General features: G+C 37.8%; 1 protein-coding gene across 2 annotated transcripts; it reads right to left on the bottom strand.

Moving 5' to 3' along the window:
- Positions 1–9,211: 9,211 nt before the first annotated feature.
- lsm6 (LSM6 homolog, U6 small nuclear RNA and mRNA degradation associated) lies at positions 9,212–12,738 on the bottom strand. 2 transcript variants are annotated; one of them, XM_053502572.1, is made up of 4 exons: positions 12,653–12,738; positions 12,026–12,124; positions 9,957–10,070; positions 9,212–9,425 (listed from the first exon to the last, which is right to left on the bottom strand). In XM_053502572.1, the coding sequence occupies exons 2-4, from the start codon at positions 12,117–12,119 to the stop codon at positions 9,391–9,393; spliced, it is 243 nt and encodes an 80-aa protein (XP_053358547.1). In that variant the 5' UTR covers positions 12,120–12,124; positions 12,653–12,738; the 3' UTR covers positions 9,212–9,390. The 2 variants fall into 2 exon arrangements, with proteins under 2 accessions (XP_053358547.1, XP_053358548.1); XM_053502573.1 differs by lacking the exon at positions 12,653–12,738 and adding an exon at positions 12,364–12,559.
- Between the last annotated feature and the right edge of the window lie 304 nt (positions 12,739–13,042).

Here is a 13,042-nt window from a genome sequence, read left to right as displayed (position 1 = left end):
TCATTTTCTGTCTATAAAAAACTAAGCGATTTAAAATTTCCATATATTTTCAATCATATTTATTGTTAATTTTCAGTAACTATGTTATAGAGACAACAATGTTTCATCAATCTTTAGTGAATCTTTATTTGCACGCTGCTGGGATGTAAATGAATGTGAAAGGAGTGGACTCTGGTTGCTCTGTCATACCGGGCTCTCTTTTTTTCAGAAAAGCTTTGTGTGAAAAGTATGATTCTAAAAAATACAGTCATTAGTCAAAGGAGAAATAAATATACATTTGTATGGAATTTAATCATGCACAAAACAAATTATTATTATTATTATTATTTATAAGAACACTCAGGGGCTAACACAACAAGAGAAAACAACAACTTCAAAGCACACATTTGAAATGCAGCAGTCATGTGGGACCATGCCGTGAAAAAGTAGAGTGTATGACGGTATGTCCTAGAGTATTGCCAAAGCTTAGAATCAAGTCACAAAATAACAAAATTAAAAAGATTTAAAAGAAGAGCAAAAAAACTAGTAATGCAACTACTACTACTACTACTAATAATAATAATAATAATAAGTAAAGTGCAAAAAAGAATCATTGTTGACACACCAGACGGGAAAGAGCAAAAAAAAAGGGAAAAAAATATTGAATATTTTCGTTCTGCATGTATGAATGTGATTCTCTCCCTGTTTCTTGATTCTGTATTAATCACGTTTGTTGGCCTTTGAGTGTTTTTTCATGAATATAAAACATGTTACATGATTAAAGTCGATGCAGATATTTTAATATAATTGTAAATAACCTTTGGATAATATTATGTCACTGACCTCGCACACTCTCTAATGCTCCCTACCTTTGCGTCTGATTGATGCCTCACGCAGCTTTAAGCGTGTGTTAATTTCGTTCGGATTGCATAAATATTACTTCTTGTGAAAAAGTGTCAGAGCCTCGAACGCCGATTTGACACCTGACTCTGTGTATACACGGTAAACTATTGCGCTGATCGGCTCTGTTGAGTGACGAGTACAGCCACGCCCACCTCAAGGAGTTAGATTACTGCTATATTAATTATTCTCATTCACCAGAAAAGCATCAGGGTTCGATAGAACTGTCACTCGCCATTTAGTGATGAGGTTATGTACGTGGAAGAGGGCAGATAGAGTGTACAACAAGACCAGGAGTGTGCAAGGCTGTATGTACGTGCCTCAGGAGAAGCGCTTTAGTCGTGATCCTGGACCATTATTAGCTGTCATGTGATCCTGCAAGGGTATTGCATTTTGGAAAATGGCCAAAACCAAACTATGGAGATTATGAGAGCTTTGGGGCAGGGGTTGATTTTGGGCCAAATTGTCTCTTTAACTAGGCCACCCTTGAATAAAATGTCAATTTAAAACCGAGCTTTAGATAAGACTTGCAATAGCAACCATTTTCACACCTTATTACCGAGCCGGTTTTAGTAACTTCTCTCAGGCTCTGTTTATTAACGATTCTATTTAATTACTCTACAAAACTCACAAATCTCTCTGATTAACTGCACACAACCCCCACAAGCTACAGCAAATCCCTCACCGCTGAAGAGGTGTAATTTACAACGACCACGAGAGGTCGATGTAGTCAGGTAAAGGGTTTCCATCGAGGTAAAATATCCCCCTGTGGCTTCTTTATCCTCAAAACTAATGACAGTCCTCCGAGCCAAGCCGTTTCGCCGGCCCATTTGTACTTCCGATAAATCATCAGAGGCCCCTCCGTCCACGTCCGGAATAGCTCCTTTCAGATAGGAAGGTCAGAGGGGACATTCCAGGCCATGGGGGACAGCAGCACGGGCTAAATTAAGAGCCCAGCGGTGGTACAATCTCCGGTCTGAGCGCGCAGCCTTTCTCTTTCAGCTTAAGGAAGAAAACACGAAGAAATGCTGCATGACACTGCAGGCCATGACTTACTGCCATGTCCTCATATGTTTATACAGTTAATGGAAAGGGAAAAAGCTACAAAGCGCCAAGGCCCGGCCCTGGTAAGGAAAAAGAGGCAGCGAGTGAAAGGTGATCTTTTTCATTCATCATTGCCGGGTCACCTCAGTTCAAGTTCGCATGCAGGGGCGCAGATCCGCGGCTTTACCCTGTAAGGAGGCGCGCACACACACACACACACACACACACACACACACACGCAAACACACACAGCCCTTCTTCTGGCTTTGCTATGTAAATAGAGGCGAAGTCTGTTGATGCTGAAGATGTAGAGAGGAACATTTCATTCCTTTTTTGCTAGAAGGCTTCAAACGAGGCCTGGAACCTTTGTTAGTGCCCAAAATATCAAAAAGGGCAAAAAAAAAAAGTTTCATATTTATTTAATGGGTCAAAGATCAAGACGGTTTTTAAAAACGTTGCACACATACATAAGGAAGTTCGATTTAAATGCGACTATTTATTTATTTATTTATTTATTTATTTATTTTTAATATGCAGCAGATTCCTTTGTAGATTCTGGGTGGGGGACTTTCTCCACATTTGCTCCTGACTTCCGAATTTCATTCTTAACCCATTCCTACCCACAAGCTAACTCTCACCTGTTATACTGTAGAACAGTTACTGACCAGAACTTCTCATGAGCTCATACTCCAGGGATCATCACAGGGCAGCTCAGATACACTCAGAGAAAAGCGCTATCCACTCTCTTCCACATACAAGAGGTTTCAGACACCTGAGATCGGTTGTTGTTCCTGTGATTGACAGGGAAGAAAAAGTATGTCATCCCGCCCACCCAGCTAAGATGTATTTCCAGTTTAGCTCCCTTGGCTCCTGGGTATGGATTGCTGGGGAGTCTTATGGATGACAATCTTCCAGTGATAAGGGATTTGCACTTTGAAAAGACCTAAAACATCTAAAGAAAAAAAAAATAAAAATTAGAAAGTTATTGCACAATGCCAATATTGCACGGTTGTATACACACTATCTGTACTTCTGGAATGTTACTAAACTGCATTTTGTTGCTGAGTACCTGAACTATTCAATGACAATAAAGTTGTACCTACCTAAAAACATCTAAAAGGTGATATAAGGGTATAATGAAATCAGAATCAAATTCTGATACTGTACCCATAATGCATGCCATAAAGAGGTATAACAAGCATAAATGATAACATGAAAACAAGAAGCTTGTTAAACTTTTAATTCTTTAAAAAATAAAAAATTGTAAACATTGGTAGAGTTTTTTGAAGTATGAGAGGAATAAAACATTGCTATAGAAATATAAATTACAAGCTTAACAGTAACCGTAGTTCTGAAATACTATAAGTATTGTCTAATATATGTATAACAGCACACCAAGCCTGGGCCATATGATAAAAAAATAAATAAATGAAAATCATATAATAAAAATACTTTATGCAGCAAAATAAAAGTGCGGAAGTAAACAACCAAAATAAGAAGGTTGATTTCACTTTTAATAAATGTGCAGAAAATAAAAACAAACGTTCTGTAAAAACGTGTAAAAAAGTAAGAAATACAAAGATAAAAAAAATTTTTTATCTGTTTTTATAAATTATTAGACATTTATAGATATAAATCATATCTCATAGGTATGTTGTGAAATATTATCTGATATCGCTCAAACGAGGACGGGTTCCCTGTTTAAATTTTTTTTTTTTTTAAAGTTGCCCTTGATCCTGCCACATGATTTTTGGAGGGGGGTTCTAACATATACCAAGTTATGAACTCTAATTAGGTGACACCACTAGCTACAGATGATGCTGATCTGGTATTAAATTCAAATATATACAGTATAAAACATGTCTTAAGCTGTATATTATTATTTTAGGAACAACCAAAATGATGTGTAGAGAAAGTGGTGCAGCTTGAAATAGTGCAGTGAAAAGACCAACCACAACAACAACAACAACATGAGAGGGAGTGCTGTTGTGATGAATATCAGCATGCCTGTGATGTGGTCATAAGCATCATTACATCACAGGCACTCTACTTAACATGGGTAAAAAAGGTGTTTTCGATTCTTACCGGTAGAAATAAGGAGAATAACTCATGGAAGTGGTGCACAGTCCAGAGAAATCTCCTTTAAAGTTTCGCTTTATGTTTCCACTAGTTACACTTTATTATATCAGCCACGTTCATTTCTGGGTTCTGGGTTTAAATCCCAAATAGCTTTAAATAGAAAACTAGTGCACTAGGGTGCACAATCATTTGTTCAACACAGTAAGTAGTGCCCTTGATCAGGGGTAAGAGAGGGATTTGGGATTAGCATTATAGTTCACATTGGACATAAACAAACAAAACAACATGGACGGTTCAGAGACGATTCAGAACGACTTAGAATCATTGACTAAGGATGTTGTAAGCAGTGTTGTTTAAAATGTCATAATGTTAACATAATGTTGTGTTTTCTTGCTAAAAATGTGTTGCGTGACCGGTTTTGAATGTGGGTTTTGGCAGGCGGCCGCTCTCTCCTCATTTTGGCTGACGATACCAACTTACTTACTCACCAGTGCTGCCATCCATTTAGTGCAAATATCGTTATTATTAGAACACCAGGGACGCCAAGTGATACATATACTGTAGTTAAACATCCCAGTGCTGGTATCATCCATTATAATTCATGGAATGCCTCTTGTCCAATCAGATTACTCAGTCAGGAGTAATTGTTTTATAAATTTGACTGGTCCTGCTGAGGGGTCGCCACAGAAGACCATCCAATCTGCACAGGTTTTATAGATGCCTTTCATGGCACAATCCCCCCCTCCCCTCCCCCATCTTACCCGGGCTTGGGACTGACACTGCATGCTGTGGCTGGGTATCGTGGGGTGTGGCTCGACCCCGGATCCTCAGATCCCCAAACCAACAACCTAGAGCCTTAGCCGCCTGAGAACCCACTCCCCTTCAAACTGTTTTATAATAACATTGATAGTAAATTTATTAATAATCAGTGTTTAAAGCTGCAATCTGGTGAAATAAATATGATTTGTAATATTGCTGTGTAATTGTTTTGGCTACATTCTTTCAGTTACATTTTTCCTAGCCCTGGCATCTTTTTTTTTTTTTTTTTTTTTTTTTGCGAGTAGAAAATTTTAATATATATTTTTAAAGATTACTTTTGTCACATCACCATCAACACCTTTAGCGTAAACAGGTCAATCATGTCCGATTAGGGAAGAATCAGTACACATTTAGATCCCTAACTGAATACTGCACGGTCGTTGGCTTGTAAGAGCTTGAGGCTTGAGAAACAGCGTTAAATATACGACACTGCAGTGCGGTGGGGCCGCTTTTAGGTCGACCTCTGGCCGTCGAAGACCCTGCAGTATCACCTGTTTGCCTGCTGGTGGAGCTGCAGACCTTAAACATCCCACAAGTGGCTCATGCACTGTGCATCTCCCACCCTCCTGCTGTGTTAATGTAAAAGAGCTTTACTGTACAAATACCTGAAATGACACAAAAAGAAATACCGGCAACAACAACAATAAAAAAAAATAATAATAAAAAAAGATTTCAGCTCCACAGCACAAAGAGACTGCGCTTTATCCAATCACCTTAGGCATGTAGGCTAATTAACGCTGCATGTAAATGAAAAAGAAGCACAGAACGAATGAACCAGGACAACAGATTGCATCTGAGACGGACGCTGCAGGGTCATTAGAGTCGCCCTAATAAGACAGTGTCCATTTAGCCGTAAGGCCATTACTGCAAATCGTGCTAATTAGGCTTCAAGCAAAGCGACGAGGTTGTTTGCGGGAAGGGCGCAGGGGGAGCTTGAGGTCTTTGATTACAGTAGGACCAACATTTGTGCCACAGTTGCCATAATGATCCTGCGAGCTCCCTTTCTCTCTCTCGCTCTCCCTCTCTGCCTCTTTTTTCCCCTCTCTCCTGTTACAGACAGAGCTGAATCAATACAGCGTCCTTCATCCTGCGCTCAGGCCTGACCTTGGCAGCCTTTTGTCTCCCTTTCAGGGGCAGAGAGCGTGCACATGCAGCAGTCGAATGAAAACACGGGTCCAAGCGAAGCTGAGGAAATAGAAAGCGTTTTTAAAAAATCAGCTCATTAAGAGCCTAATGAGTCATATGTTCATTGGGTTTCCTTATCTTAGCCTAATGAACTGACAGAGCTCGAGCTCGTTTGCTGAATTGCCAGGCACACTTAAGTCGCCGCATGATGTCAGAACCTTACGTGGACTGAACGTGAACGGTTTTGATTTTAGTAAAGCCACTTCGTGAATGATGGAAAGCTGTAGAAAATAACCGAGGAGTGAAACTACCGAGGGCTTTTGCTTTCGAAAAACAATCGACAGCAACCTGCTCTTACTATGTGATGCTTTCCCATGACACCATGAAGTGTTTGATTCCTCCTACTGTACGCCACTGCACTTTCTCAACAATTACATTTGTTTTAGTTTTAATGTTGGAACTTTTGAAGGCAGTTCTGAGAGTAAAAACTCCCTGTAGTTCTCTATATAATCCGCTGCGACACTTATGCACTTATCCCAGTGTTTCACTAGTGCTTGGACACCATCAAGGTAGAAAGTGTTCTCAGCACCAGGGACCATGATCAGACTGCCTGTCTGATTCACGACTGAAACCCCGGCCTCCCAGGAACTCCTCTAATGTTTGCTCAAACATTGGAAGTGAAACAGTGGAAGTGGCTTGGAGCGAGGTCATGACTTCCTGCTGAGTTCCCGTAATGTACAAGTGGTGTTGGTGAGAAAGAGTTTGTACAGTTCACACAAACAGATGCGTCTCTTCCACAAGTTGGTGACATTGATTTTCAAGGATCAGGCGTTCCACTCGCTGAATGTTCTGTAGCGGGCTACGAGCCACCTCGTATTCACGGACTCACCATTCACGGATGTTCTTTAAAACTTTTTCACTGCTCAGATGAACGCTCCTTGTATAATGATCCTTTTATTATTCTTAATCCATTTATATTTACTTACATATGAGTCATGTAAAGCCAATTTCTGCTACCGCTATAAAATTATGGCCCGTTCTGTATTGATAAGGCAAAAGAAGTACAAAGTGTCCTAAATATCTAAAGCTGTATTTCTGAATTCATCCACAAATCTTCATCACATCCTATCCTTCATCTATATTAATTACCCTGTATAGAGTCATGGAGAGCCTGGAGCATAACCAAGGGAACTCAGAGCACAAGGAAGGTTGGCATCATTTTGGATAAGATGCCAACCCATTGCAGGGCACACAATCACTTTACAAACCCAGTCATATACTGGAAATACCAATCAACCAACCCCACATGTCTTTGGACTGAAGAAGGAAACTGGGAAATTCACCAAGAACAGGAAGAACATGCAAACTCCCAAGACCCCCCACCCTATTCCAGCCATACCAACCATTACACATACATTTTTTACTTGGAGGGTGCACCATACAAATCCCAGTGTAGGTGGTTACTATAGAAACGATAACAGTTTGTGATTTATCTGTTTATATAATAAATCCACACCTTCTGACCAATCAGAATAGAGAATGCTTCAGCGCTTTGGTATGAGCTGCAGTAATTAATCAGGTTTTCCAACATTCCACATGCACAGGTCTATTAAAGATATGGGTCATGAGACAAACTCCCTCTGACCTACATGCCCTCGTCTCAAATGGCAACAAGATCATATCACGTGTTAATATTCACACTGAGGGAACAAAAACATTTCCACGCCCAGAGGTTGCGCTCCTTCGCAGAAAGTGTTTGATTAGTTTTAAACCCTGCGAGCAGTGATTCAGCTCGTAGCACCGAGACACTGCGACTTGCCAATCACACCGAAAGGTCGTCGGCTGGACTTTTCCCTAATGAGGTCCAGGTGGAACGGCGGCTAATCAGGGCACCTTTAAAAAGCTCCTCATTCAGAGCTTAGGTCACTGCCAGGAAAACACAGAGCGTCCCTTTTTTTTCTCCCCCCAATCGCAGGGCAGATTTCAGGAGAAAGAAAAAAATTAAATGGAAAAGTACAGAATGTAATTGAATGGATATATAAAGGAGTAGAACGTAATGGCAGGTTATGGAATGCAAAAGAACTTAACTGAATGTAAAGAGGATGTAAAGGAATGAAATGAAAAGAAACAATGTAAAGGGACAGTAAAGAACACAAGCAGAATGTAAAGGGAACTGTACAAAACAAGGGACAGAATGTAAAGGAATAGAACAAACAGAATGTAAAGTAAAATTTTAAAGAATGTAAATAAAAAGAGTACAAAACAAAGGATTGGAACGTAAAGGAAAAAACAACCTAAACGAAATAGTACAGCACATAAATAATAGAAAAAAAAATGTAAAGGAACAGGATAGAATGTAAAAAGATAAAAATGTAAAGAAGCAGAATGTAAATTAAAAGATACAAAAACAAAGAAGAATGTAAAGGAACAGAACGGGAAAAAAGAAAATGTTAAATAATGAAGCATAAAGAAAAATGTTAAATAATGTAGCATAAAGAAAGAAAACGTGAAGGAACAGAATGAAAAAGGAACGGAATGTAAAGGAAACAAACATAAAAGGAGCACAATAAAGAACAGCATGTAAAGAAACAATAGAAAGGAAGGGTACAGAATGTAAAGAAACAGGACCTTAAATCACAAAGTAAATGAACAAAATAGAAATACAAATCAATAGAATGAAATGTAAATGACTGGAACTGAATGTGAAGGATCAAAACAAAATGATCCAGAATGGGACAGAACAGGAAGTAAAAAAGTGTAAAGGAACAGATCAGAATGTAAATAAACAGAACATAAATAATGTAAAGGGGAAAAAAGTAGATTAGTTCTGTAAAAGGAAAAAAACCACACATATATAAATGAACATAAAGGACAAGAATGTAAGGAATGTACTATAAAGGAAACAGCATGGACAGAAACTATGTAAATATACAGAAGAAAAGGGAATGGAATGTAAATGAATGGAATAGAAAGGAACGGAATGAAACACTGTAAATGAGCAGAAGGTAAGAGAATGTAATGTGAAGGAATGGACTGGAACATCAACAAATGTAACAGAAAAGAAGGAAGAAATGTAAAGAAGCATAAAAAACAACTTAAGAGAATAGATTATTAAGAAATGGGATGAAAGAAAACATTAAAAATCAAAATGATTTGAAAATATAAAACTAAAGTCTTAAAATTAAGATGTTGTGCAACAGACAAAACACATTCTAGAAAGCTCTTTATTTAACATGCAGGTCAAAATTAGCAGGAAAACAAATGGTTGAGTGGGACAAAAAAGGATTTTATTGCATCACGTGCATGTGTAATAGCAATACATAATTTCACTTACAAAAAAAAACAAGAATTCAAACTAAAACAAGACTATTAGTACTGAATTATAAAACAAAACACAGACTACAAACAAATTTGACAACCAATACATTTTAGAAAGGAACACTTTTACATCTTCCTCTTCTGGGTGCTGATGTATAACACTAGGAGGGAAAAAAAAAAGAAAAAAAGCATTCATTAGATGTATGCAAGATGTATTTTTTTTTTTTTTTTTTTTTTTTTTAAACAGAGAATAAAACAAATAACCAATCAAGAAAAAATTATATCGACTTTACAGAAGCTAACCAGGTCTCATGCAAGGAGTACAACACTTGAGTGCATGCAGTAATAGGAAAATAATCAACAACAGGGTGGTGACATGGCCCGGAAGTTACTCCTACCACCTTAAAATTGATAATTTTCCAAAGATAGCCCGTCACAAACTAAAAATGTAACGGTCATTTGTTTAATTTCTTACTGGTTTAAATATCTTGTAAAATATGAAAAAAAAAAAAAAAAACACAACCAGATTAAGTTTTGGAATTTATAAGTCAAGAGAAAACAAGTCTGAAAAAACAAATTTTAGACGAGCATGTTGTTAAACACGGTAGCCCTCTGATTTCTCAATTTATCTAAAACCTGCATGACTTCATTCCTGATTAAATGACAGACAGAGCCGATTTCTCACTACGTACCATTGTTTCCTCTGAGAAATGCGTCTCCGTATTTATTCTTAAGCTGACCGTTGACGTACTCCTCAGTCTGCTCCACTGCGATGTTCATGTAACCATCGAGACACGCAAGGACGCCTGGAGGGGAGGGAACAGAACAGAAGTTAAAAAAAAAAAAAAAAAACGGGGTGCCAACTCGATTCGCATATTCGCGATTCTTGATGATTTTATAAATCTCCTGATACAACATTACTATTTTTAAGAAAATTCTAAAACATACAGTACTTAGCAAATCACTCCTACCACATTAACTTCTACTGTCTGGCAATGTGTGAATAGTTTAGAGCGCCCAACCTGTATTACAGATTACGAATTATAGAAGAGCTGCAACATTTTAACATCTTAAACATATAAATGTCATATGGAATTCGTGTGGCGATATGCGAATCAAAAAGCAAAAAGTAACGAATCGATTGTTTTACCATCTCTATTAACTGCACCTGTAGCCACTGCAACTGAACAAAAAAAAAAAATTTGTGTGCCGATTCATGCATCACCACACTGACTCCAAAATCCATTTTTAAATGATGTAATATATTTATAATAGAAACTCAGTGACTGGAATCGGCTGGTTTTCAGCTCGATCAGACATGACTGATCACGCTGGATGTAACCAATCCTGTACCGAACGCACAAGCTTCTGAGTATTTCTTATTATCAAAAGCTATGCGTGTTAAAAAGCCTTAGATTGGCCTTTTTCTCAAAACTCTGTAAGCACACTCATTACACACTCTTACACCAGTCACACAACAAATGCGTTAGGAGTCAGACACACCTGCCCGTGTGCTCACAGCCACTCAACATGCGCTCAAGAAGTAGTAGTAGTAGGTGTATGAGGAGGTAAAACGTCACTTCTTCTTTATAAACCTACAGGTGATGCACTCTGAACTATTCACACACTGACTCCGTGTGGTAGGAGTAAATTACCTGCCAAATAATAATAATAATACCGGATGATGGAAATACACACTGCTCAGTAACAAATGTAGCTTTGTGTTTTTCATTTGAAGTTAAATGTTAAAACCCTTGTATTTGAAGTTAGTTTGTATTGTTTAAATGCTTTGCTTGGTTTTTAAGTGAGAAATCTAATGTTATATTTAATTACTTATGTTGAATTCAGTTGTGAAGCTGTTGAATAAAGCTAAGGTAGAAAACTTGAGTTAAGGCTCAACTTTTTTTTTTTTAATCTTAAAAGGTTCAAGGTCTTAAAATTGTGACAAAAACAGGAAAACAAAAATGTAACACAGAAGCAGGATACAGCAGGCATACAAATGGCCCACCTCAAAAAAATTCGCCTCAAGAACTAAAATTTTGCAAGAAAGTTGTCTCAGCATACAAGTGAAGCAAATTTACGAAATTGTGTTGTTTTTTTTATATATATTTGTGCAAGATTTAGTGAAGACATAGCACCATGGGTCCCAAAAATGTCATCAAGGACAGTAGCAAGAAGAAAACAGAGCCACTTTCAGTTTGGTTTTTAAAGCAGCCAGCCAAGAGGAATCATAAATCTAAAAAATAAAAAAAAAATAAGTGTTGGAACTTGGTAAGCTTGGTAGTTTTTTTGGGTGGCTGGAACGGATTATCTGGATTTACATTATTTCCTATGGGAAATTAAAAATACAAAATTTCACTTAAAGAATTATTCACTGTATTTATTAAATCGTGATACTTATAGAATCTTCTAGTCAATCGCCAAGTTGTCTGGACCGTCCTCAGTACTGGTATGTGTATAATAATGAATTCCTCTATGGTCAGTATGCACTCTGTCACCCTGCATCATTTATCATATCTTACTGTGTTGTTCTTTGGACTTTATATTTACATTTTATGGGATTTGGCAGACACCCTTATCCAGAGTGACTTTATAGATTTAGAGGTTCATTCCTCCACCTGTGTGCCAGAACAAAAAACAGTCTATACACAGGTCTCTCCCGATCCCTGAGAGACGGTTTGAGCAGTCGATCAGCCCATGGGGGATCAGTAGTTATAATCGATCCACTTAGATCTTTTACACATGATCACACTTTCCTTACCTCTGTAATCCACTCCAGAGTTGAGCTTCACCACAACAGGGCGTCCGATGATCTGCTTCAGGAAGTCACTCGGGGTCTGCTTGCGTACGCTCATTTTCACTAAATAAAGGGGAAAAAAAATATCACAATGCCAATGTACAAAGTAATCACACACAATGTATAAACTCAGAAATGTAATGTACTTTACATTACATGCATGCACATTGAGTGGACAGTGTGGTGAAAGAATAACATTTCTACATGATCTGATGTAGCTATATAATAATAAACTACTGCCTAGTTAATACTAGTTTGTTTAGGTTTGTTCAATTTAGCATGCTAACAGCTTTTATCCATACCCGTATTATGGCAATTCCCGCCTTGCTTCACGTGATTGGCTAGTTTTTCAAGCTCAAACTATGATTCCGCCAATCACGTTCAAGAGCACGATAAAACCGGAAGTGGTCGTTTGTCGGAATACAGGTAGGAGAAGAAAAATGCTCCTCAAACGTACGCGGTAAGAAAATTAATCTGGTATTACATTATTCAATATAAATGTGTCTAAACTATAGCTAAAAATAAAATATCCATATGAAAAACAAACATAAAAACTAGATACGTATAAGGGAAAGGTTTATTAATACTCACGGCTTTTGCTAGGCTAGTTCCAACGTTTGCTGCACGTCTTGGTGAAATGTAGCGCTGAGAGTGTACAGCCAATCAGCTTTCAGGATTACCAAAGACTACGGAAGCTGCAACTGGACAGTAGAAGAAAAGCGTTTCGATAAACCAAGGCTAAGTACTGTGAGTGTACAGTAATAGATTAGCATGTGTGCTTGTTGACATACATTCTTTACTGCAACTGTGACTGTTACTGAACATACATATAATTAATTATAAAATGTATTATAAATTAAACTTTACTTTTATCCACCTCGCTATTGAATCTAGGGAAACATATGATGCTTTGATTTAAGCGTTCAAAAATTTGACACCAGACAACAAGCTTTAAGTTTTAAAATTCCTTGCTGCATTCTG

This window comes from Clarias gariepinus, chromosome 8, assembly GCF_024256425.1.
Source record: "Clarias gariepinus isolate MV-2021 ecotype Netherlands chromosome 8, CGAR_prim_01v2, whole genome shotgun sequence".
Classification (NCBI taxonomy): Eukaryota; Metazoa; Chordata; class Actinopteri; order Siluriformes; family Clariidae; genus Clarias; species Clarias gariepinus.
The sequence above is the reverse complement of the archived record's forward strand: the minus strand, read 5'-3'. Positions and strand labels throughout refer to the sequence as shown.